Here is a 22665-nt window from a genome sequence, read left to right on the forward strand (position 1 = left end):
GCTGCGCTTATAGGGAATGCCCTCTGCAGGGCTGCGCTTATAGGGAATGCCCTCTGCAGGGCTGCGCTTATAGGGAATGCCCTCTGCAGGGCTGCGCTTATAGGGAATGCCCTCTGCAGGGCTGCGCTTCTAGGGAATGCCCTCTGCAGGGCTGCGCTTATAGGGAATGCCCTCTGCAGGGCTGCGCTTCTAGGGAATGCCCTCTGCAGGGCTGCGCTTATAGGGAATGCCCTCTGCAGGGCTGCGCTTATAGGGAATGTCCTCTGCAGGGCTGCGCTTATAGGGAATGTCCTCTGCAGGGCTGCGCTTAGAGGGAATGCCCTCTGCAGGGCTGCGCTTATAGGGAATGCCCTCTGCAGGGCTGCGCTTAGAGGGAATGCCCTCTGCAGGGCTGCGCTTATAGGGAATGCCCTCTGCAGGGCTGCGCTTATAGGGAATGCCCTCTGCAGGGCTGCGCTTATAGGGAATGTCCTCTGCATGGCTGCGCTTATAGGGAATGCCCTCTGCAGGGCTGCGCTTATAGGGAATGTCCTCTGCAAGGCTGTGATTATAGGGAATGCCCTCTGCAGGGCTGCGCTTAGAGGGAATGCCCTCTGCAGGGCTGCGCTTATAGGGAATGCCCTCTGCAGGGCTGCGCTTATAGGGAATGCCCTCTGCAGGGCTGCGCTTCTAGGGAATGCCCTCTGCAGGGCTGCGCTTCTAGGGAATGCCCTCTGCAGGGCTGCGCTTATAGGGAATGCCCTCTGCAGGGCTGCGATTATAGGGAATGCCCTCTGCAGGGCTGCGCTTATAGGGAATGCCCTCTGCAGGGATGTGATCATAGGGAATGCCCTCTGCAGGGCTGCGCTTATAGGGAATGCCCTCTGCAGGGCTGCGCTTATAGGGAATGCCCTCTGCAGGGCTGCGCTTATAGGGAATGCCCTCTGCAGGGCTGCGCTTATAGGGAATGCCCTCTGCAGGGCTGCGCTTATAGGGAATGCACTCTGCAGGGCTGCGCTTATAGGGAATGCCCTCTGCAGGGCTGCGCTTATAGGGAATGCACTCTGCAGGGATGTGATCATAGGGAATGCCCTCTGCAGGGCTGCGCTTATAGGGAATGCACTCTGCAGGGCTGCGCTTATAGGGAATGCCCTCTGCAGGGCTGCGCTTATAGGGAATGCCCTCTGCAGGGATGTGATCATAGGGAATATACATTATAGAGAATGCACTGTGTAGGGCTGTGCCTATAGGCAATGTATATTATAGGAAATGCACTGTGCAGGGCTGTGCTGAAATATATAGGTTCACTTCCAAGAAATGCAGCATTTTCCCTTTTTAAAGGGAGATTCTAGCACATAGGTATTAAAGCCTGGAAGCCCCACAACTTCCCAGCGCCATATACAGTAATATGGGGTCTGAGTCCCATTAGAACCTTAGTAATGAATTCCAGGTGCCAGTTAATCTAAAAATACGTTAAACGGTATAAACACTGCGCAAAAGCAAACATTAGAGAATGCAGTCTAATAAAGTAGATCATGGATGGTAGAATTTGCCAAAACCCTCAGTCGGGGTAATAAATGCCAATTTAAATAGTCCAAATACAAATTGATCTTTTTGAACTATTTAAAGTGCCATTTAATCAAACCCAAACAGCCCCCAGGTGTGGACACAGGGATTAACCATTACCAGGCTGAGGGGTCAGAATGTCTTGCCCAGACTGCTGCTTCTATTGGCCGCTTTCCAGTATTATGCAATACACTTACATGTGATCCAGGAGCCCAATCAAGACCCCTGATGGATTTTAAACCCAGTTCAAGCTTCACCTTGTTTGGGATTTGGGTGCTGGTAAGATGGCAGATCTCTGGCTACAGAAAGCTGTGGTGCTGGTATGTGTATGGGCTGTGAGTTACACGTTGGTAAGTCATTCTGCTTTCCGTTGCCCCTTGGTGTCCTATTGGCTCAAATGGCAGCAATAAGGTCCCAAAAGCTTCATTTATAGTTGTGTTATGTGGAAAAAAAAACCTTTAGATTTCCCAATTGTCTCTGTTCTTTGTTGCCTTAGTATTCCTTGGTGTGTTTAGTAAACCTGGCCAGCAGGGGGCACTGTTGTAATGGACTGTAGTGCATGAATTGGCCCCATTAGTGCAATAGTGGCTCTTCCCAAACCTGCAGATACACAATACCAAGAGGCGCCATTCTGAGGTTGTTATTGAGAAAGACCATATTGTATATTTTGTAAAGCACTTTTATAAATACAGTAAATTTCCCTTTAAAGGGGTTGTTCACCTTTGAGTTAACTTTTAGTATGATGTAGAGAGTAATATTCTGAGACAATTTGCAATTAGTCTTCATTTTTTAATTGTAGTTTTTTAGTTATTTCAGTTTTTGTTTAGGAACTCTCCCACTTGGAGTTTCAGCAGCTATTAGGTTGCTAGGATCCAAATTACCCTAGCAACCAGGGTGTGGTTTGAATGAAAGACTAATTTATGAATAGGAGAGGACGGGAATAGTAGAATTAGTATTAAAAAGTAGCGATAACAATTAAAGTGTAGTTTCACAGAGCAATAGTCTTTGGCTTCTGCGGGGCAGCCACCCCTGTTTGAAAGCAAAAACTAAAATAAAGAAGACCAATTGAAAAGTTGTTTAGATCTAGCCATTCTATAACAAACTAACAATTCATATAAAGGTGCACCCTTTAATGTGGCTGCAGCAAAACCAGTGCAGTCGGCTGAATCAATTACTGTCTGTTCTGGGAATGTTTTTCCTTTGCTCTACCTGCAGACTCCCGAGCTCAGTAAGGGTTAATCCCAGCTTGTATTTACAGCAACAGATGTTGCCTATTTCCCAGCTGATTTTTGCTATAGGCATTTGGATTTATATGGAGCCCCTGGATAAAATACAGGTATAAATTACTCCGTGCTGCTTTGCCTGCTCAATAGAGTGTCAGCCTCTTGGCCACAGGTTGGGCTCAGGGCCATTGTGTAAATATCAGCTTATGACTTCCGTAGCAACACACAAACCAAGTGAGGCTGAAACTAAGCCATAGCCATGGAGTTAACCCTTTTGTGTCTGAAGAGAGAACACCCAGTAAACCCCCCCCCCCCCCCTTTATGCTGGTGATAATCCTTACGCACTTGCAATATTATTTAGGGTTGGGACCTGCTGCGGGTTGTGTTCTTGTGAGCAGGAGTAGTTGCCTCCAACTGGCAGAATCTCTGTATTGGATGGGTAGGGTGGCAAGGGCATTTATTGCTCTGTACTTGCCCCTGGTCTGTCTGGAGATGTATTGGGGGGGTGAATCTGTCTCCATTTCCAGCCTGGACCATAACAGAACCCCAGTATAGAATCCATAACAGAACCCCAGTATAGAATCCATAACCGAACCCCCGTATAGAATCCATAACCGAACCCCCGTATAGAATCCATAACCGAACCCCCGTATAGAATCCATAACCGAACCCCCGTATAGAATCCATAACCGAACCCCCGTATAGAATCCATAACCGAACCCCCGTATAGAATCCATAACCGAACCCCCGTATAGAATCCATAACCGAACCCCCGTATAGAATCCATAACCGAACCCCCGTATAGAATCCATAACCGAACCCCCGTATAGAATCCATAACCGAACCCCCGTATAGAATCCATAACAGAACCCCCGTATAGAATCCATAACAGAACCCCCGTATAGAATCCATAACAGAACCCCCGTATAGAATCCATAACAGAACCCCCGTATAGAATCCATAACAGAACCCCAGTATAGAATGCTGGATTTGGGGAAAGCCAAGCCATGCCCCACTACTAGTTGCTTTGTACAGAGCAGGAGGGGTTAATGTGAGTTTAAAGCCTATAGAACCGACCCAGGAATCTGCTTTCAGTTGGAGCGGCTGGTACCTGGCAGTGTCGGCAATGTTATATTTTATCTCCTATTTCACCTATTTTCCTTATGTGGCGCTGGTATGTACTCCTGATTTATTGTTTGTGTAATACTAAAGGAGAACTACACCTGATTTATTGTTGCAATATTAAAGGGCAAGTCAACCCAAAACATTTTTGCCTAATAAAAGAAAACAATTTCAATATAGGTTCATAACAAATTTGTAATGGTTTTTAAGTTATTTGTATATATAATTGCTTATTAAAAGTAGTGTTTTGTCCTTTTCTATTGCCCTGGGGGCTCTCACTTTTGAAACAACACTGCTTTTAGTAGCAATTACATTTACAAATATTATTTACAATTAAAGCTGATGTGTCATAAAAAAAAAAAAGCTTGGGGGTCAGACTGAGTGGCTGCACCTAGTGCTTATTGACTCCAGATTTTCATTGTCATTTCAACCATATAAAAAGAGATGTTGGGGGTTATTGGTTGGGTTTGGTTAAGAGGGGGTCAAGAGGCCCCTTTTACTGGGCAGAACTGAGCTGTGCCTGGGGGAACCATTCCGTGGCCCCCCTGTCCGGTGTGTGGCTGCTAGGGGTACAGAGGGTCCTATGGCTGCTGCACTTGCCCTGGGCTACTAACTGTATTCCAGTGTCATGTTATTGTGTTTTCACCACAAGTAAATATTGCCCTTTTACATCCGTATAGCAGTAATAGATTTTGAATAATGCGCCTTCTGTCTCTTTCCAACTTTTCAAATGGGGGTCACTGACCCCATCAGCCTAAGAACAGTTGCCCTGTGAGGCTACAATTGTATTGCTACTTTTTAATAACTATTTTTTCTATGGAGGCCCTCTCCTATATCGGCCTCTCATTCAAACCACTCGGCTGATAAGGTACTTTGTTGCTGAACTGCAACTCTCCACTGCCAAAGGTGTATATATTGCAGTGATGGACGCCAGAGGTTCTTTTGCCTTGAACTAGAATTGATGGTACACTGCATATGCAGGGTTAATGCTCGCAGCACTGATGTAGAATAGCACAAAGGCAAAGTAGCAGAACAGTGTAGCACCATTGTGGAGATAGATGGGGGATGATAGACAGGAGTCCCAGGTTGTCTACCTTTACTGGGCCAGATCCCTACAGCAATGGTGGTTCAGGGGTTAAGACTAGCCTGATACCTGTGATAAGAAAGTGTAGGGCTAAGCCAATAGGGAGCTTTAACCCTATGGGTCCCTACATTATTTAAAGGTGAACAACCCCTTTTAAAGTTCTGAATGGCTCTAATGCAAAGTGAGGTTCTTGTGGGGCAAGAGCTGCATGGTGGTACATTGCCCCTCGCTGTCCCTTCCCAATAGGGGTTAAACCTGCAGTAATGGCCTTTAGCCCCCCAACTCTTGAGCCCTGTAATAACCAAGAATGGCCACTTTTGTACATGTGGGGGGTGGTTATTTGGGTTATTCCCCGTTGGCTGGAACACTGCGCATGTTGGCTAATGGGCACCTATAATAACCTGCAGTTTGTTGCACCGACCGCAGTCCTCCATTTTCTGTTCTCCCTTCAGTCCCAGCATGACAAGCGTTGCAACATGTCTGGCACGTGGGTGAATGAACTCGGTTCTGTGCTTTCGCTCGTGGCGAAGGGTCCCCACCTCAGTGGCTCCCTGCAGTCTTCTGTGGAGACGTCACAAGGGGCTGCCGGGGATGAGAAGATGGGGAAAGTGGTGGGAGTCCTGGGAGATGGAGAGCAGCCGACCTTCACCATGTCGGTGAAATGGAGCGCAGGTGAGCGTGACGGTCATGTTCAGGGGTTGAACCTCTTGTGAAAAGCTATGTTTCTAGTAGCCAATCTCAAAGGGAATGATAAATGTATATACAATACAGAAGGCCACCTCCATAGCAACCACAACTGTCATTTGAATGGAGTTCATAGGCTTCTAACAAACTAAGGTGACCTTATAGTCCTATGGATTGCCCCTTAGAAAACATCACATGATCAGCTGGTAGTTTTTTGTAGGCCCATTCATTACTTCTATTCTGTGCTCCATTCCCTTAGCCCTTCTATAGACTGAAGTTCTACCCCAGTCCCTCAGGCCTTTAGCAGGGGGAACATGGCCCTACTCTTACCAACCTTTCATTTTCCATCCCCTGGTTCTGCTTCTGCATTAACCTTCTCTCTCCAGGTTCGGTCTCTACTTGGGCCGGCCAGTGCTTCTGGAGGACTAACTGCCCCGTGCTGAGGGCAATATGGCTGCTGAGATCTGAGGTCAGCACTGAGGACAAGAATTGGAAGGCGACCAGGTAAGAATACGGCTTGATAAAACTCTTCATGTGCTCTTCCCACTATCCCGCTGTGTCCTATGTAACCACCTCTTCTCATTTCAGGATTGGTGAAGACCTCTTCCGACCACAGAAGGCTTGTGACTCCGACCAGCTTCCCTAACATAAAATAAAGTCTTTACCAGCCATTAAAGACTGGGGGTTGCTTTGTGACTGACTCCACACTAGTCATGGGCTGTGTATATTAGGGGTGAAGTTTGGGATTAGCTGAAGCCATTGCTCATTAAAGCCAATGACCGTAACTCACCCCGGCAACAGGGAAGGTATTTCCTTTGTGCTTAGAGAGCGATCACCACTTTCCCTTTACAACAGGGACAGGAACTCAAACTTCTTTATGTTCTCATAAAGAGTGAAGTGGATTGGTTGCTATGGGTTACAGGGCTTCTGACCCCCAGAATCTGCTATAGTTTAATGAATCCAAGCAGTAGGTTTCTATGGCCTGGGTTTAAGTGATGGGGTTGGGTTTAGCATGAAGTACAAGTAGTGCGGAATGGGTTACGAGACCTTTAAATGGATGGCAGTCTCAGTTAATTAGCGCTGAAACATGAGCGCCCCACTCTCATTAACAGGACAAAAAGCCCCTGATTAATTTATAGCTTATGTTTTGGGTGATTGTTATCTTGTTGCGCTGTGTTATCTTTCCAGCTCATCTTTCCTGCATGGGGGAAATCTGTATGGGCAGTGGGGGGGTTTGGGGGTGTACCAGGCTGGGCCCATTCAACCCCCAGGTAACGGATTGGATCTTAATACCCTATACAGACCTGCTGAGAGAATGGGATATGCTGCCTATAACTAAAAGCTGCTCTGTGAGACCAAATTGGCAACTTATCTGCCTGTGTATGGGATACTTACTTGTGCTCCATGCATGGTGGCCATATTGGGTACTGATACAAATATTCAGTGGCCTTACCAATGGTAAGATCATTAAATGGATAGCCAGCTATACTCAGATGCTGCGGGGAGTTTCCAGCCTTTCCGGTACATTATTTCTCCATAGATGCTTATATTAAAAAAAAAAACAAAAAAAAAAAACCCCACACATTTTTCAATAGACACACTTACCCTTCAGTAGTCTTCTACACTCTTCCAGGTTTAAAGAGCTCAATTAGCCTATGGTGCCTTTATATAACTATATTAATATTATCCAATCAGAAATGTACATCATATATTTACAAATCAAACAAGTATAAGGGGTATTGTGTGTTTTTGAGAAACTACAACTCCCCGATTCCTTTGCAGAGCTCCTGGGAAGTGTAGAGGGGCAGCAGAGGCTGCTGGGAAGTGTAGAGGGGCAGCAGAGGCTGCTGGGAAGTGTAGAGGGGCAGCAGAGGCTGCTGGGCAGTGTAGAGGGGCAGCAGAGGCTGCTGGGCAGTGTAGAGGGGCAGCAGAGGCTGCTGGGCAGTGTAGAGGGGCATCAGAGACTGCTGGGCAGTGTAGAGGGGCATCAGAGGCTGCTGGGCAGTGTAGAGGGGCATCAGAGGCTGCTGGGCAGTGTAGAGGGGCATCAGAGGCTGCTGGGCAGTGTAGAGGGGCATCAGAGGCTGCTGGGCAGTGTAGAGGGGCATCAGAGGCTGCTGGGCAGTGTAGAGGGGCATCAGAGGCTGCTGGGCAGTGTAGAGGGGCATCAGAGGCTGCTGGGCAGTGTAGAGGGGCAGCAGAGGCTGCTGGGCAGTGTAGAGGGGCAGCAGAGGCTGCTGGGCAGTGTAGAGAAGCATCCGGTTAGCCGGGGCTGCCCATAGGCTTTGACACTGTTTAGTCCTATTGTTGTGGGGCTGTGAATAATTGATTTAGCCCTGTGGTTTGAGCAGGAGAAGGTTCAGCGCATCGAGGCGGCTGGAACACACCGGTAAGTCTGATATTTGGGCTCCTGGGATTGGGGTTCCCTTGTTAGTATCTTGTGCAATTGAGTTGGGCGTCTGGGCACTTTCTCCTGGGGCTTTGGCTCAACCACAGACCTAATCTGAGCAACTTTCCTTAATTCGCTGCTACTTTTGTTTTTAGATGTCATTAAGAATACTGAGCCCCGTCTGTCGCCCCTCCGCCAGTCCCACCAAAGCAGCCGCATCTGAACCCCTAGGCGCCAAGAATGAATGTGGAACCCGAACCCCAAGACTGACACTTATCTCTGTAACAGACCCCAAATCTTATCCTGTGGCTTCTCCTCCTGTATATGGCTGTAGCCTGTTTGAGTTGTGTGTAAGCAGCCGCCTTCACTTTTTGTATCTGCAAAATTATTTCCTTTTTGGAATTTGTGTGTGGGTGCCCTGTTATTGCTCTTGGGGGGGTTACAGGTGCTATTAACTTTTGTTGTGTAATTGTTAGGGTGCCAATAATAAAGCTGTGTGTTAGCTTTCCCTTTCTTTATAGGTTATAGAATGATCCCCAGTAATGCTCTGGTACCACCGGCACCCATAGGACTATAAAAAGTGCATTTATGGCCTTTGCTCATCACGAGGTACAAAGGACTTTTTCAGAGCTGGATCTATATAAACCCCCAAGCAGAACCTTCTCCTATCTAGTGCTATCCATCATGCTTGTGTCCCTTGGTATATTATACTTTCATTGTACACCCTATCCATGCCTGCCCGACACCCTCTCTCTTGGGCTACACTGGATACGTGTAACCCATCATGGCAGTAGATATTATTAGAATGCACTAACTTACATTATACAATAATTTTCTGACCATGCAGTCACCATAGGGGTGTAAGTGCCAGGTTTAATGCTTTGGAATTATAAAAAAGGACTAAAATAAACCCCTTTATGACTTGTCGTTAGCTTTGGCGTATATAATCTCTACAAGCGAACGATACAGCAGATAACAAGGGTCACTTGATGGAATATGTGTTGTCCAACAGTGACCAACTGCTACTCATTCATATGTCCAACAATGGAAAGGTCTCTATTGATAGCCTCCCAAGCATAACATTTGCCCTCCTCCCTTGCCTGTCTCAGCAGCCATCTTCTTTAATTCCATGAACATCCATGTTACGTACTTGAGTGGTAACAGGCAAGATTTTGACATATACAGCGTGTATTATTTATTTCTCTTCAGCCATAATTCGTATGGGGTGACTGCAACTCACTGTTTCCATTTATTCACACCCTTCTGTTAATCCAGCATTCGCCCCTGCACACTATGAATAGACCAATGGGTGGTTTAGTATCATAAGTACTCATCATTAGATTATAGACCCATATCTGCCGTAGAGCTATATGCTACCTACAGACTGGTTCAGGGCTGTCCAATTGGAGTCCCGCTGGCCAAATGTGGCCCTTAATGATTTCTGTGGCCACTAGTCTACTTAAGGGCTCCATAGACTTTGTTGTATGACAGGTTCCATATTGATACTGGTTTTATCATGAAATAAAAACTGTAGTACCGTGTTAGCCAGTGTCAAAAATAATAAAAAAAACACAAATACGAGAGTATTGTAGAAATGATACCTATATTGGCTAACAATAACAATACATTGCAAGCTTTCGGAGTATTTTACCTGATGAAGGGGCCTTGGAGCTCCGAAAGCTTGCAATGTATTGTTATTGTTAGCCAATATAGGTATCATTTATTATTGGTTTTATCATGGACTCCATTATTTTGGCCACAAGAGGGGTTCCATCAATAGCTTTATATTGCATCTCCTGAGAGTAATACTTTCTAGGGATTAGAATCCCCAATATGCCTTTTGGGGATAGAACGTCCCATAGAAGTATCATGTTCAAGAGTAGGAAGTGTCAGATAACTATACTGTCAATAGTAAGAAGTTGCAATTTAGTCAACCAAATTGGGATTTGTAAAGTAAATGGATTCAGTTTTTAGAAATCTGACTTTATCATTTTAACCAGTACTAGATAATATTACTTTCATAAATGATGTCTGCATATGTTCTGGTTATTTTCCAGTCTCCATGGTTTCTATATAAAAGACAGTGAAATACCCAACGTCGGCAATGCCGCGGTCTAAAGTTACAAGGGCGGCTAAGTGTGAAGATCACAAAAGGAAACCGACAAAAGAAAGTAAATCCTCAAAGGTGAAAGGGCTACCAGGTTTAAATCCCGGGGAAAGAAATCCCGACTCCCATGTTAGAAGCACAACGCCCGAGGACAAGCAAATAAGGGACAGTGACAAGTCAGGAAAGAAAGTGAGAGGGGAAAGGTCAGTAGAGCTGAAAAGGAAAGATGAGAAAGAGAAGACGATAAGTAATACAGACAGAGGGAGATCCCCTGGGAAGCGAAGAACCAGTTCTCAGTGTCGTAAGCGCTCCAGTAGTGCCGCTCGTTCTAGATCTTCCACAACTAGCAGACAAAGCTCTTCTCTTATAGAAGGTCCCAGCCCTAAAGCAACAACCAACTCCAGCAAGGAGAGACACACTGACGCCTTACAAGCCAAGGAGAAAGGGCCTCACTTAAATCCCAAAACAAAACCTTCATCCAAGACCACGTCTGTCAGTCTAGAACCCAACCAGGAAAAATGGTCCGCACTCAACTCAGAGTCAGATCAAGAAAATGGATTTATTAAATGTAAAGAGGAAACCTCCCCAAGGATAAAGTTATCCAGTAAAGGAGAAAATGGACAATCTATTACCCCAAAACAGAGTTTAGCTTCAAAAAGTACTAAAAAGAGGGCAGATCCTTCCAACATTCCAGAGACAGGTGTTATTTGTAAGACCAAGTCAGACAAAAATAAAGCTAGGGAGAACGTTGCATCTGAGCCTAGAAGGGACGTTTCCAGTAACAGAAAGAGTAAGGGAGAGGCTCCAGCCAAGAACAATGAGACTTTCCCCGAGACAAATAATGGGGGAGACCATAAACTGATACAAAGTGCAGAAGATGGCCAGTCTGGCATTAGAACAAAGCATGAACACTCCTCGTCTGTCACTAAGGGGGTTAAAGCTTTAGCCAACACTAAGAAGAAGAGGGAGGCCTCTCATGAAACCAAACCTAAAGAGGGAGCAATAACCAATACCAGAAATGAGAACGATATACCTAGAATACACAGAACAGCTCCAAAAAAAGGTGGAGAACCAGCAGCACACACCGTGACCGGAGCAGAACAAAAGATTAAACCAAAGGTAGATGCTCAGTTTGAGACCAACAGAAAAAAAGAAGTTCTGTCATTGACAAAGAATGATAAAAAATCTACCCATGCCGATAATGGTGATGGTAGTTCAAAAACTTTGCCTTCTTCCAGAATGAAAGTAGAACATCCACATATGACTAATAGTGAAGGAACGTCATCAACAGATAGTCCTAGGGAAACCAATGAAAAAATAGGACATTCATCCACAGATCCAAGAGAATTTAACAGTGATTTTGAGCTAAGTGAAGACAAATCGAGAAGAACACGATATTTAAAAAATAGTTCATCTCAAGTAACCAAAGGCGTGTCATCGGTGAGCAAGAAATCAGACATTAAGACCAAAAGCCCCAGAAACCTAAAGAAACTAGAAGACTCCACAAAACTGAAAGAGCCACATTCGACTGGGGAAGGAAAAGCTAGAAATGTAAAAAACAAAAGAATAATTTCATCTTCAGATAGAAGCTCCCATGAGTCAACAGAAGAAGACAATGTAAGCGATTCACCAAATCAACCTGAAGAACATTCTGATGAAAAAGATTCAGATGAAGAAAGTGAAAAGACCAAAACAGAAGAAGACCAAGGTTCCTCCTCCACCTCCAGTGATGAAGAAGCAAATGGAACACAAAATGCCACAAATAAACACAATGGCAGCCAGCAGACAACAGAAATAAGCAGTGATAGTGAAGGTGAAAGTTCTACAGGAACATCTGATGAGGAACATTCTATAAAGGAAGATGACATGGAACGCTCCTCTGCAGAGGAAGAAATCAGTGAATCTGACAATAAGAATGATGGGAAAGTGGAAGAGGAAACAGATGAAAGTGAGACTGATGATGAGCAAAGTGTAAAGGTGGAAATAAAGGAAAATAATCAGGAAAAAGATGTCAAGGAAGAACATAATGAAACTGCGGATGAAGGCTCATCGAGAAGCCAGGAGGACAGTTCAGAGGAATCACAGACAGATGAGAACACAAGTGACAACTCTTCATCAGAAGAAAGATCCAAAGAAGAATCAGAAGAAGAAAAGGAAAGCAAAGTTAATAACCCACCACCATCTGTGGTGACGGCAGCTAAAAGGCGACCATTACCATCTGGTGTCAAAGCTAAACTCCTCCACATTAGAGCCGATACAGCTTCTACAGACCTTGCTGATGGAGTGAAACGTAGAAGAGATGTTGGGATGGCTTCTAGAATACATAGGAGTCCAGATTTGCAGTCTCCACCAAGCTTGAATTCTAGGAGGAAGAGAAGCCAGAAATCCTCTGTTCGTCTGAAAGATGAAGAAGTCAAACAAGAGCAATCAACCAAACCACAACAGCTTCTGACAGCACAGACACATATAATCACCAGCCTGAGGAGGAAGCAGAGAGAAGCCAGAGAAAAGCTGCAAAACGAGAAGAAGGAAGATTTGCAGTCAAGTTCATGCGATGTCCAATCAGAAGCAGATAAGTTCCGGCAGGAAGAACTGAATTCTAAGCAATCTAGTATATCCACAGTATCTAGTAGTTCTAAGGTTCAGAAGAAAGAAGTGGGCCTGGGGAAATATAAAGCAGGACAGAGAGAACAGGATCATGAAGATCAGTTCACAAATGAGAAACCAAAGGGTCATGAGGATCAATCCACCAAAGAGATTCCGAAGCCAAATGAGGAAAGGCCTCCAAGTCTGGACACTACATTCGAGAAGCGCAAACATGCCACACCGGCATGCTCCATTTCAGCATTTCGAAAAGTGACTGGGTGGTTGAGGAGGGTCCCACCCAAGAGCTCCAGCCTGAAAAAGCGCTTGGCTAATGTTGCCCGAGCCATAGGAATCTCTGATTGGTTGTTCAGAACATTCAGAAGTAGAAAGAAACAGCGCCAATGTCAACTAAAGAGAAGAGCTGCCATAAGGATACTGAGCACCTCCAGACTGGTGAATCAGATTAACCAAGCTACCACCGCTGTGACTAATTTACAAACTGGGGCTGGAGTGGGTGGAGACCATTCCGATCCTAAAATCTTAAAAAACAGTGTGACCAACAGTGATACAGATCAGCCTAAGCCTGACTCTCAGGCTCAAAATTTGAAGGCAATACCAGAACACACCGAGGTGGAAGAAACCACAGGCACGGGGGATGCAAAATATGCCATAGTTTTCCCAAGAATCCATCACTTGGCCAAAACCATCAAAATTTCTCCTACAGCACTGCAGAATGCACAAAGATCTGCCCAAAGAGTGGTTGTGTCTGTAACCCCAGCCAGCGCCAAAGGATCTCAGACAAGAGTACAAAAAACTGAAACAAAAGGCACCTGGAACCCAAATGAGTCGGAAGTTATGGTTCCTTCAAACCCCAAGAAACAGACAACTGATAGAGTCCAGTTGGTAGATTCCGGATCTATGGTTAATCCAAGATCCGAAAGTGGTGATAATCACTTTGGTAAAGTCACTTCTCTGAAGGCTTTATCTCACAGGGAAACACAACAGGAGATGGGAGACAATCTGGAACCCCAACCAGTGGATGAACGAGTTGATGATTCCCTGGTGGAATCTTCCACTCCAGAGACAGAAGAGGAAGACGCTGAGCTAGATCTTCCTTACGAAGCGACGACTCATGTTCACTGGGCACAGGGTGTTCCAGGAAGGGGTGATTCTATTCGCTGGCTGAGCTCGGAGACCCTGCTACCACAGCTAACTGTTGAAAACCTAAGCAAATGGTCGATGTACCACGGAATGCCTCGGCCAAAAACAGTCCAAGCCCTACAGCCTACCAGAGACCGATGGGAAGCAGAGGACTCGAGCGAAGACATGTTACAGATGTCCATGAACAAGAAGCAGGTAAGTCATTTCATTTTAAGCATATTTAGGTGGCTTAATATAAATATCCAAGACATTTGTTTGATTGGTGTAACACGTTGGCTAATAACATCCAGAGGTTGGATCATTTTTGATCACATGGTCCCAAGATTTATTCATTGGGCACAAGTCTGGTGCAACTATTGCCGCAGCCCACTGTGGTAACCCTGTAGCTACAGCCAGGGTAGGTCCATGGTTCCTCAGTACCTGCCCATGAGGGCGGGTTCATATACGCCTTGTGATTTGTTTAATGGCTTCTTGTGTTGAGGAATGGATATATGCAGTCTTGAGTTGGTTAGGCCATCCAACAAGAAGAACCGTTGATAGGCTACACGGAACTGATCTGATTATTTGGTCCCCGTCCAATCAGGACCCACTGCATAAGGCCAGTGCTTCCTGCATTCCCAACCAATATCTAAATAAGATTTATACCTTTTAGGTGCGAGGAGCAGATTGCCCAGAGGCAGAGGAAGTATCTGACCTGTGCTTCTTGAAGTGAGTACTTTATTCCAGGCTGAAGCTCTGTTCCTTACACCTATTCCTAGTCAACATTCCACGTTCCTAATAGTATTTACCAAATGCTTTGCACATCTGTAGCCTCATTTATAACCGCAGTGCAATGTGCCAAGTGCAATTTTCAGACTCTCCATGTTTTTTTCCCACAATGCAACATTTTTTTCCCAGAATCCTGGTCTCATCTACAGTTCTACATTCTAAGTTCTACATTGGGTCCACCTCAGTATGTCAAAATGAACTAAATTGGGCATATACAGTACATTTTTACAAATTGGGTACATTTGATGGAGGTAGCCACTGCTGGGCCAAGTAGCCACGGAGCCCCAAGGCCACAGATCTGCCAGGCAACTGATTTGCTTAACCTTAAACCTGAATGTAATTAGAACCTGAGTCAATATTCTGGTTTCTTTGGTGCATTAATTGTAACCTTCTGCCTTACAGGGATGTCTGCGAAAGTGCCGTCTTGCTTTGCTTGAAGAGGAGGTTCCATCGCAATGAAACGTATGTGAGTATCTCGTATTCTAGGGACGTTGGCTCTTGGGGAATTCTGGGAGTTCTAGCTCAAACAATAGAACATCTCTCTGGTTGCTCAAATTCTTGTAGGTTTTTGGTTAAGGGGCCCCTAAAACCAAGCCAAGCCACAAACTGGTCTCCTTCTCTTCTAGACACATGTTGGACACATGCTCCTCTCGATGAACCCGGGGAAAGCCCTGAATATACACAGCCCGGATATGGCTCAAGTTTATTGGGATGGAGAGTCTGTGGAAAAACCCCCGTAAGTATACACATTGTGAATGATGACGTGAGTAGTAACGCTACAAACGCAATAAGCGTTACTACTCTCCCCAACACCACCGGCTGTACGGTGGTGTTGGGGAGGTACGACTGTAAACTGGAGACCCATAGGCCAGATGTGGCCCTTCATAGGATCTGTACTGCCCTCTCAGAGCCCCATAGACCACTCCACAACATCATCCTCTATGCTGTATGAGATATAACTGACCCACCATTTTGTAGTTGGACAACACTGGCCTAGGGTAAAGGGAGAGACCCAAGGTGTTGAAGAGATGTTTGATGTCTCTTCAACATTTCTTGCTATCATATAAACATTGCAGTCAGTAAACCCTTTGTTTTTCCTTGAATCCCAAGCATACGGAGAGGTGCTGTGACCCCCCAACTACAGTTTCCCATAATGGTCCTTTATTGTTTATGTAAGAAGTCTATGGGTGCATGGGCTTCTCCGGGTACAGGTGACGCACTGGAGAATGAATGTTTCTTCTCGCAGTCATATCTTTGCAGTTGCGGAGGATGCCTACAGCCTGTCCCAGACCTCCGACGTTGCCCCCAATATCTTGCTCAGGTGAGGCTTCCATTGCCCAACATTCATCCTTGACCCTACGCAGAGGCTTGCCACTGAGTTCATTCATATTAATCCTTATTCATTCTGTGAAATGTGCTTGGTATAGCGGCCACAGTGGTTCTGGGAAGAGCGAAGCAGTGAAGCTTATGGCGCTCTACTTGGTGACCTTGTCTACGAGGCAAGAGGAGAAGATCTTGCAGGTGAGGAGACATTACAGCAGGTTGGATAGCATCTATTTTCTATGCTAAATGAAGCCTAAACCGCCCTTTGTGTGGCTTCCACACTTTCTTCCGCAGCTCGAAGACTTTCTTAAAGTCCTGGAAAGCTTTGGAAATGCAAAAACTGTTTTTAATGATAACTCCACGCGTTTTGGGCAGGTCCTACAGCTGTATCTCCACAGGTGAGATCACTTGGCCATTGCACGTCTATTATACGTGTTGCCCAGGAATAAGTATTTAGGAAGGTGTTAAAAAGTGGTTGTTGCTGGGGGTTAGAGATGTATTGGAAAGTCCTGGGATAATGTTTTCTGGTCTCAAGTGAGTACAAAGGAGGAGGAAGACATTTTGTTTGGGAAGGATAACAATACAAGGCTTGAACTTGTACATTTGCCCTGACCCCCCTCCCCCATCACTCAACATTTGACTAATGACAATGACTAAGCTCTATAGGAGAAGCAAGAGGCCCAATGATTTTATACACAAGTGAAACCTTGGATAGTTTGCCCCTCTTTACAAGATTTGTGGTGTCACCCTATAGCTTTCACCCTTCTCTTTGGCTTTATAGCGGTGCCGTAGTGGGGGGCATGGTGTCTCCGTTTCTCCTGGAGAAGTCTCGGGTTGTGTTTCAGGTAAGTGATGCTCTTACGTTATCAATGAACAGACAGTTGGAATATACTGAATCCCAGCTCGTTCTGATCAGTATTTGCCTCCCACGACTGGAAAATAAACTGGGTGGGTTATTAGAGCCATCACTGGGCTGAGACTGATAACCAACGTTCTAGAGCAGGGGACCCCAAACATTCATTTTTTACTCCTGAGCTACATTCAAATGGAAGAGGTTTGTAGAACAACATAAGCATGCAAAAGGTTCCTAAGGGTACAAAATATAGGCTGTGATTGGCTATAGGTAGCCCCTGTGTATATATACTGCCCAGTGTGGTGAAGTGTGCACAGGTCTATACACTCCGCTTAGTTTGGCCCAAAATAGGAGAACCAAGGATCTAGTTTTTGTCTGAATGAATCTTTATGGCCGTGAAACCATTGTCCCAACCTTTACAATTGCAAAATATTTAATGATGAGTACAAGTTCCCCTTGTTATCATGTGATATACATGATTATTCTATATTGCCTTTGACTGAGCTGCTAATGTCTGGGTCCGTTGCCCCGCAGGCTCAGGGAGAGAGGGGCTTCCATGTTTTCTATGAACTGCTTCGGGGCCTTCCTGCTCATGAGAAGCAGAGACTGTACCTCCAGGAACCGGAGACCTACTATTACTTGAATCAGGTAATGTGGTGTTATCAGTGTTGTTTCCTTTAAAGGACAAGTAAAGCGAAAATCATTGGTTGTGGGGGGTGCCTAGTTGTTAGGCTGAATTTGTTCCTTGGCCTGTACCCCCACTTTGGTAAGAAATGGACCAGTCCTTTTTCGGGTGCTTCCTAATGGCTCTTTCTGCTGTGAGGGACTGTATACATGCGCAGTATGAGAAATTGTCTACATTAGGCATTGGCACAGGCTGGGAAAGCCAAAGGCCCATTGGGAAAGGGCTGAAGGTTGCGGTGTGGCCCTGTTAGGAGTTTGAACTCAAAGGTGAACTTACCCTTTTCATTTTCAGGGTCGAGCATGTGACGTCCGGGGGAAGAATGACAAGCAGGACTTTGTGCTATTGGGAAAATGCCTCCGTGCCATTGGGCTTTCATTTACAGAGCTGACAGCCATTTGGGCCGTTCTTAGTGCCATCTTGCAGCTCGGCAACATCTGCTTTAGCTCCTGTGAGGTACGTGTGCCCAGTTGGCTGACCTTATGGCTTTATCTACACGGCTCACAGCGCAGGATTATTACATGTATTTTGCTCTTAGAAGGATTCCTTTGGCCTGGCAGCCGCTTTCAGTGCCACTGAGGTCCGAATAGTGGCCAGCTTGCTGCAGATCTCCCCTGAAGGACTTCAGAGAGCCATTACCCAGAGAGTCACTGTAGGTGCCATTGGCTTCTACTAACTGCTAGATGTCACCCTGTACCCTCCGTGCCTGATACTAATACCGTCTGCTTTATCTCGTTTGCTCTGCTCACAGGTGACTTCCTACGATAGAGTTCTCTCTCCTCTGTCAGTTGAAGCTTCAATAGATGTTCGGTGAGTTGGGGATGTAGGAGCAAACTGTCTCCACTAATATAGACGGCTGACGCATATCTGTGGGGCTTTTTGGAATTACAAAGCTCCATATTCCATAGATTAAGAGAAAAATCACTTGCCAGTAGAAGTGATTGCGACCAACCACATCCAAGAGACTGCCCAGAACCTCAGATATTGTCACCTTAGGCTTTCCTAAAGGCTTGAGAGGACAACAACATTCCATTTTCAAACTTGTATCTGCATTTTAGAAAGACTGGAAGCCTCAATGTGGTGTGGGAACCCTAAAGGGCCACACAGTTTGCTGATTGGCAATGTCCCACTCTCACAAGCCTATGAGGATCCTCGTGACTTTGCTGGCCTCCCTGTGATGTCCTATGAAATCATTGCATGAAGCTCAATCTCAGCCTTCATTGCTGATAAGAGAATGGGCTTTTTAGAAGGTTATTTTACTTGTATAAGGCAAGAGCTATAATGGGTTGGCGGGGTTCTGGGGTGTGGAAGTAACAACAGCAATAAGCTAACAAGGGGAATGTGATGAAACTCAATATGGAAGCAGAAAATAAGCCATTTGTTTCACTGTAGGGACGCCATCTCCCAGACCCTGTACTCACTACTTTTTAATTGGCTGCTGGAGAAAGGAAACAGTTGGCTGCATCCGCAGAAGATGGACAAGACCTTGGGTATTGTAGACGTCTGTGGATTTGAGGTACCGCGTGCTGCATTTTGCTGAGTTTAGCCAGTTGGGCAGAGGGGGTAAGAAGGGGTATAGCTGCCATTGGTTTGAGTTTGAGTGGTTTATATACTGGAAGGAATGTTCAACATTTCATTTGAACGGTAAGAATATATTGCGCCCTTATGATAGTTCCATTGTTGGAATATTGTGTGTCCCTTTAGTAGTTACAATATGGGCCCCATATTTCGGTAGGAGTGTCTAAGCTATGACCCTATACTGACCATCAGCAACATCTGCAGGGCCACAGTTTGGGGAACACTGTATTGTGCCGCCATCTTGCCCCAATGGCACCACTAGGTAACACAGTAGACTGGCAGCGCAACTGTAGGTCCTCACTTTATTATTCCTAAGGCTTCATTAGTCTTCATTCATCTGTGAGGCTATAGAGTTTATTTCTATATGACAGAACCTTGGGGTTAACAGTCTGGAGCAGCTGTGCAGGAATTACGCCAATGAGCACATACAGCACTACAGCAAACAGAGACTGGTCATCCAGGAACAGGTAAAATACAAATAAAGATGGTGGAAGTCACGTGACGTGGCTCTGTGCCGACCTCTAACCTCTCCCCACAGGCAGAATACGCAAGGGAAGGGCTACGCTGGGTCCCCCTAAACCAGGAGAGCGTGGGCCCCTGCCTGGGGCTTCTTACTGAACCCCCCCATGGAATCTTCCATATGCTGGAGGAGCAGAGCAGCTTGGCACAGGTATAAATCTACAGGTCCTTGTGTGCCAGATAACATTGTTGTGTTAGAGTTTCCCAGATAAGTGTGCCGTGACGTGCTTTCCGTAGATAAGGGACCATATCTCCTCGTGCTCAAGGCCGTCTAACTATTATGGTTGTTGTGTCTGTACAGGTATGGGATCCATTATCCGGAAACCCGTTATCCAGAAAGCTCCAAATTACAGAAAGCCTGTCTCCCATAGACTCCATTTTAATCAAATAATTTAGATTTTTAAAACTGATTTCCTTCTTCTCTGTAATAATAAAACAGTACCTGTACTTGATCCCAACTAAGATATAATTACCCCTTATTGGGGGCAGAACAGTCCTATTGGGTTTATTTAATGGTTAAATGATTCCCTTTTCTCTGTAATAATAAAACAGTACCTGTACTTGATCCCAACTAAGATATAATTACCCCTTATTGGGGGCAGAACAGCCCTATTGGGTTTATTTAATGGTTAAATGATTCCCTTTTCTCTGTAATAATAAAACAGTACCTGTACTTGATCCCAACTAAGATATAATTACCCCTTATTGGGGGCAGAACAGCCCTATTGGGTTTATTACATGGTTAAATGATTCCCTTTTCTCTGTAATAATAAAACAGTACCTGTACTTGATCCCAACTAAGATATAATTACCCCTTATTGGGGCAGAACAGCCCTATTGGGTTTATTTAATGGTTAAATGATTCCCTTTTCTCTGTAATAATAAAACAGTACCTGTACTTGATCCCAACTAAGATATAATTACCCCTTATTGGGGGCAGAACAGCCCTATTGGGTTTATTTAATGGTTAAATGATTCCCTTTTCTCTGTAATAATAAAACAGTACCTGTACTTGATCCCAACTAAGATATAATTACCCCTTATTGGGGCAGAACAGTCCTATTGGGTTTATTTAATGGTTAAATGATTTCCTTTTCTCTGTAATAATAAAACAGTACCTGTACTTGATCCCAACTAAGATATAATTACCCCTTATTGGGGCAGAACAGTCCTATTGGGTTTATTTAATGGTTAAATGATTCCCTTTTCTCTGTAATAATAAAACAGTACCTGTACTTGATCCCAACTAAGATATAATTACCCCTTATTGGGGGCAGAACAATCCTATTGGGTTTAATTAATGTTTAATTGATTTTTTACTAGACTAAAGGTATGGAGATCCAAATTCCGGAATACCCTTGGTCCCGAGCATTCTGGATAATGGGTCCTATACCTGTACCATGTTTTAGAATTGCACAGTGGGGTGGGTTGAGGGAAACCATCCTCCATATTATGACCAAGGCTCTTCCTCTAGGCCACGGACCACACGTTCCTACAGAAGTGCCACTATCACCATGGTAACAGCGGCTGCTACATCAAACCCAAGCTCCCACTTCCTGTGTTTACCCTCCAGCATTACGCGGGGCCCGTGACGTACCAGGTGACTTGTGGGGCCCAATGGCCGGTACTCTGGGTAGTTATGTGAGGGGGAACCTGCGGTCACACTGGATTCTCATCTTTCCAGGTCCATAATTTCTTGAATAAGAATCGGGACAGACTGCCGGCGGCAGCGACAGAAGTGCTGAGCCAAAGCCGCTTGCGGGTAAAACCCTGTGCCTTCCTCAGTCTCCAAAGAAACAATTACCCCCTCCCTTTCCTTTATAACATGAGCTCAGTCACTTGCACAAACACTATCTGACCAGTATATGATCCCACTCACTGAGAGGAAGCCATGACAGTCTGTCTGTGCTCACTGGGACCCTCACCCTGTTCCAATGGGAAGTGATGGATTCTGGGATTTGAAGTCCCTCTTCTCTCTATAGTTCTCAGGGCAAATTCCTTGGAAAGCACTTGGGACAAACATAAACACCTTCTGGCGGATAAATGATACCAATATGGATACCAATATGGTATGGAATGAAAGTTCTATAGTATAATGTGTATTCTTCCGGGGGTCCTGGCCATTTCCCTAGGGTTTGGCCCCGGCTTAGTCTTGCCCTGATTGGGGGGTTTCAGTGGCCACGTTCAGGGCTGAGATCCCTCTTGAATTACAAGATCAGACCAATGCCCAATGGACCTTCTTCTCTAATTAGGTCATGTGCCTCATTCCGGCCAATCGTGTTTACTTTTCTTTTATTGTCTTCTAACAAATCAATAAAACATATTGACCTACAATATTGTATCCAGGAAACCTCTCCTATCAGTTCCGCCTGTTCCTGTTTGTTCCTCTGTGTTTTTATTTCTTCTGTAATTGTTCAGTTTAATGTTCCATTACCTGCCCTGAAATGCCCCTTGTTCAAGGAAATGTAAGCTCTTGGGACAAATGAAGGTAAAGGTGCTCAGAGCGCTCTTCTACGTCTACCTAGGGATGCACTGAATCCCGAATCCCCAAAAAAGTGGGTTCTGTGCATTCCTACTTCTACTATCATTTTTTTTTCTAGTTTTCAAGATATTATCCATTATTTTTTTAAAATAACAGCGCCACCTGGTGTTTATTCAGCAGAAAGTGAAGTTACAGAGAAGAGGAGAGTCCTAGGATGGTGCATCGCAAGACTTTTCCTCCTCAGTTGCTGCTAAATATCCCATCCATCAAATGAACACCAGGTGGTGCTGTTGTTAGAGATTCATTTCCCGAGCAGTAGAAATTGCTAGTACCTTGAAAACGAGAAAAATACATTACCTACAATTCTGTCCTTCCCCTCTTCGCTCCCTCTCACTACATCCTTTTCCTGTTGTTCTCAGCTCCTTTCAGAACTTTTCACCCAGAGCAGAAGTTCCAACCAGCAGAAAGAGGGCGGGGCTTTGGCCAAAGAGCTGACTCTCACTGGGAGGTTCCAGGCGTCCCTACAGGAGTTGACCAGTTGTTTGGAGAGGTGAAGTCC

At 45.2% G+C, this 22665-nt stretch overlaps 2 protein-coding genes across 2 annotated transcripts in view; both read left to right on the forward strand.

Moving 5' to 3' along the window:
• Window positions 1-1746: 1746 nt before the first annotated feature.
• avd.2 (avidin, gene 2) lies at window positions 1747-7044 on the forward strand. The gene is made up of 4 exons (XM_002939983.5): window positions 1747-1895; window positions 5427-5646; window positions 6045-6162; window positions 6247-7044. Exons 1-4 carry the CDS (start codon window positions 1830-1832, stop codon window positions 6302-6304), a joined length of 462 nt encoding a protein of 153 aa, XP_002940029.2. The 5' UTR covers window positions 1747-1829; the 3' UTR covers window positions 6305-7044.
• Window positions 7045-7413: 369 nt separating this feature from the next.
• The window catches only part of myo15b (myosin XVB), a 61424-nt gene continuing 46172 nt past the window's right edge, over window positions 7414-22665 (forward strand). The window contains exons 1-20 of the mRNA XM_031894206.1: window positions 7414-8047; window positions 8203-8397; window positions 10105-14096; window positions 14554-14609; window positions 15072-15135; window positions 15296-15405; window positions 15916-15990; window positions 16097-16190; window positions 16287-16390; window positions 16774-16837; window positions 17380-17493; window positions 17822-17983; window positions 18066-18179; window positions 18279-18337; window positions 18920-19043; window positions 19477-19572; window positions 19644-19775; window positions 21099-21224; window positions 21309-21386; window positions 22526-22656. Coding sequence (XP_031750066.1) covers window positions 10152-14096; window positions 14554-14609; window positions 15072-15135; window positions 15296-15405; window positions 15916-15990; window positions 16097-16190; window positions 16287-16390; window positions 16774-16837; window positions 17380-17493; window positions 17822-17983; window positions 18066-18179; window positions 18279-18337; window positions 18920-19043; window positions 19477-19572; window positions 19644-19775; window positions 21099-21224; window positions 21309-21386; window positions 22526-22656 — 5648 coding nt within the window. The 5' untranslated portion in view covers window positions 7414-8047; window positions 8203-8397; window positions 10105-10151. The remainder of the gene's footprint in view (window positions 8048-8202; window positions 8398-10104; window positions 14097-14553; window positions 14610-15071; window positions 15136-15295; window positions 15406-15915; window positions 15991-16096; window positions 16191-16286; window positions 16391-16773; window positions 16838-17379; window positions 17494-17821; window positions 17984-18065; window positions 18180-18278; window positions 18338-18919; window positions 19044-19476; window positions 19573-19643; window positions 19776-21098; window positions 21225-21308; window positions 21387-22525; window positions 22657-22665) is intronic.

This window comes from Xenopus tropicalis, chromosome 10 (genome assembly GCF_000004195.4).
Source record: "Xenopus tropicalis strain Nigerian chromosome 10, UCB_Xtro_10.0, whole genome shotgun sequence".
NCBI lineage: Eukaryota > Metazoa > Chordata > Amphibia > Anura > Pipidae > Xenopus > Xenopus tropicalis.

What these genes read in the sequence shown, in the direction of transcription:
- avd.2 (XM_002939983.5), top strand. Translation starts at nt 1,830, where the DNA reads ATGGCAGATCTCTGGCTACAGAAAGCTGTGGTGCTGGTATGTGTATGG. An exon ending in GGGCTGTGAGTTACACGTTG is followed by an intron (nt 1,896 to 5,426) that starts GTAAGTCATTCT and finishes TTCTCCCTTCAG; the next exon opens with TCCCAGCATGACAAGCGTTG. An exon ending in AAGAATTGGAAGGCGACCAG is followed by an intron (nt 6,163 to 6,246) that starts GTAAGAATACGG and finishes TTCTCATTTCAG; the next exon opens with GATTGGTGAAGACCTCTTCC.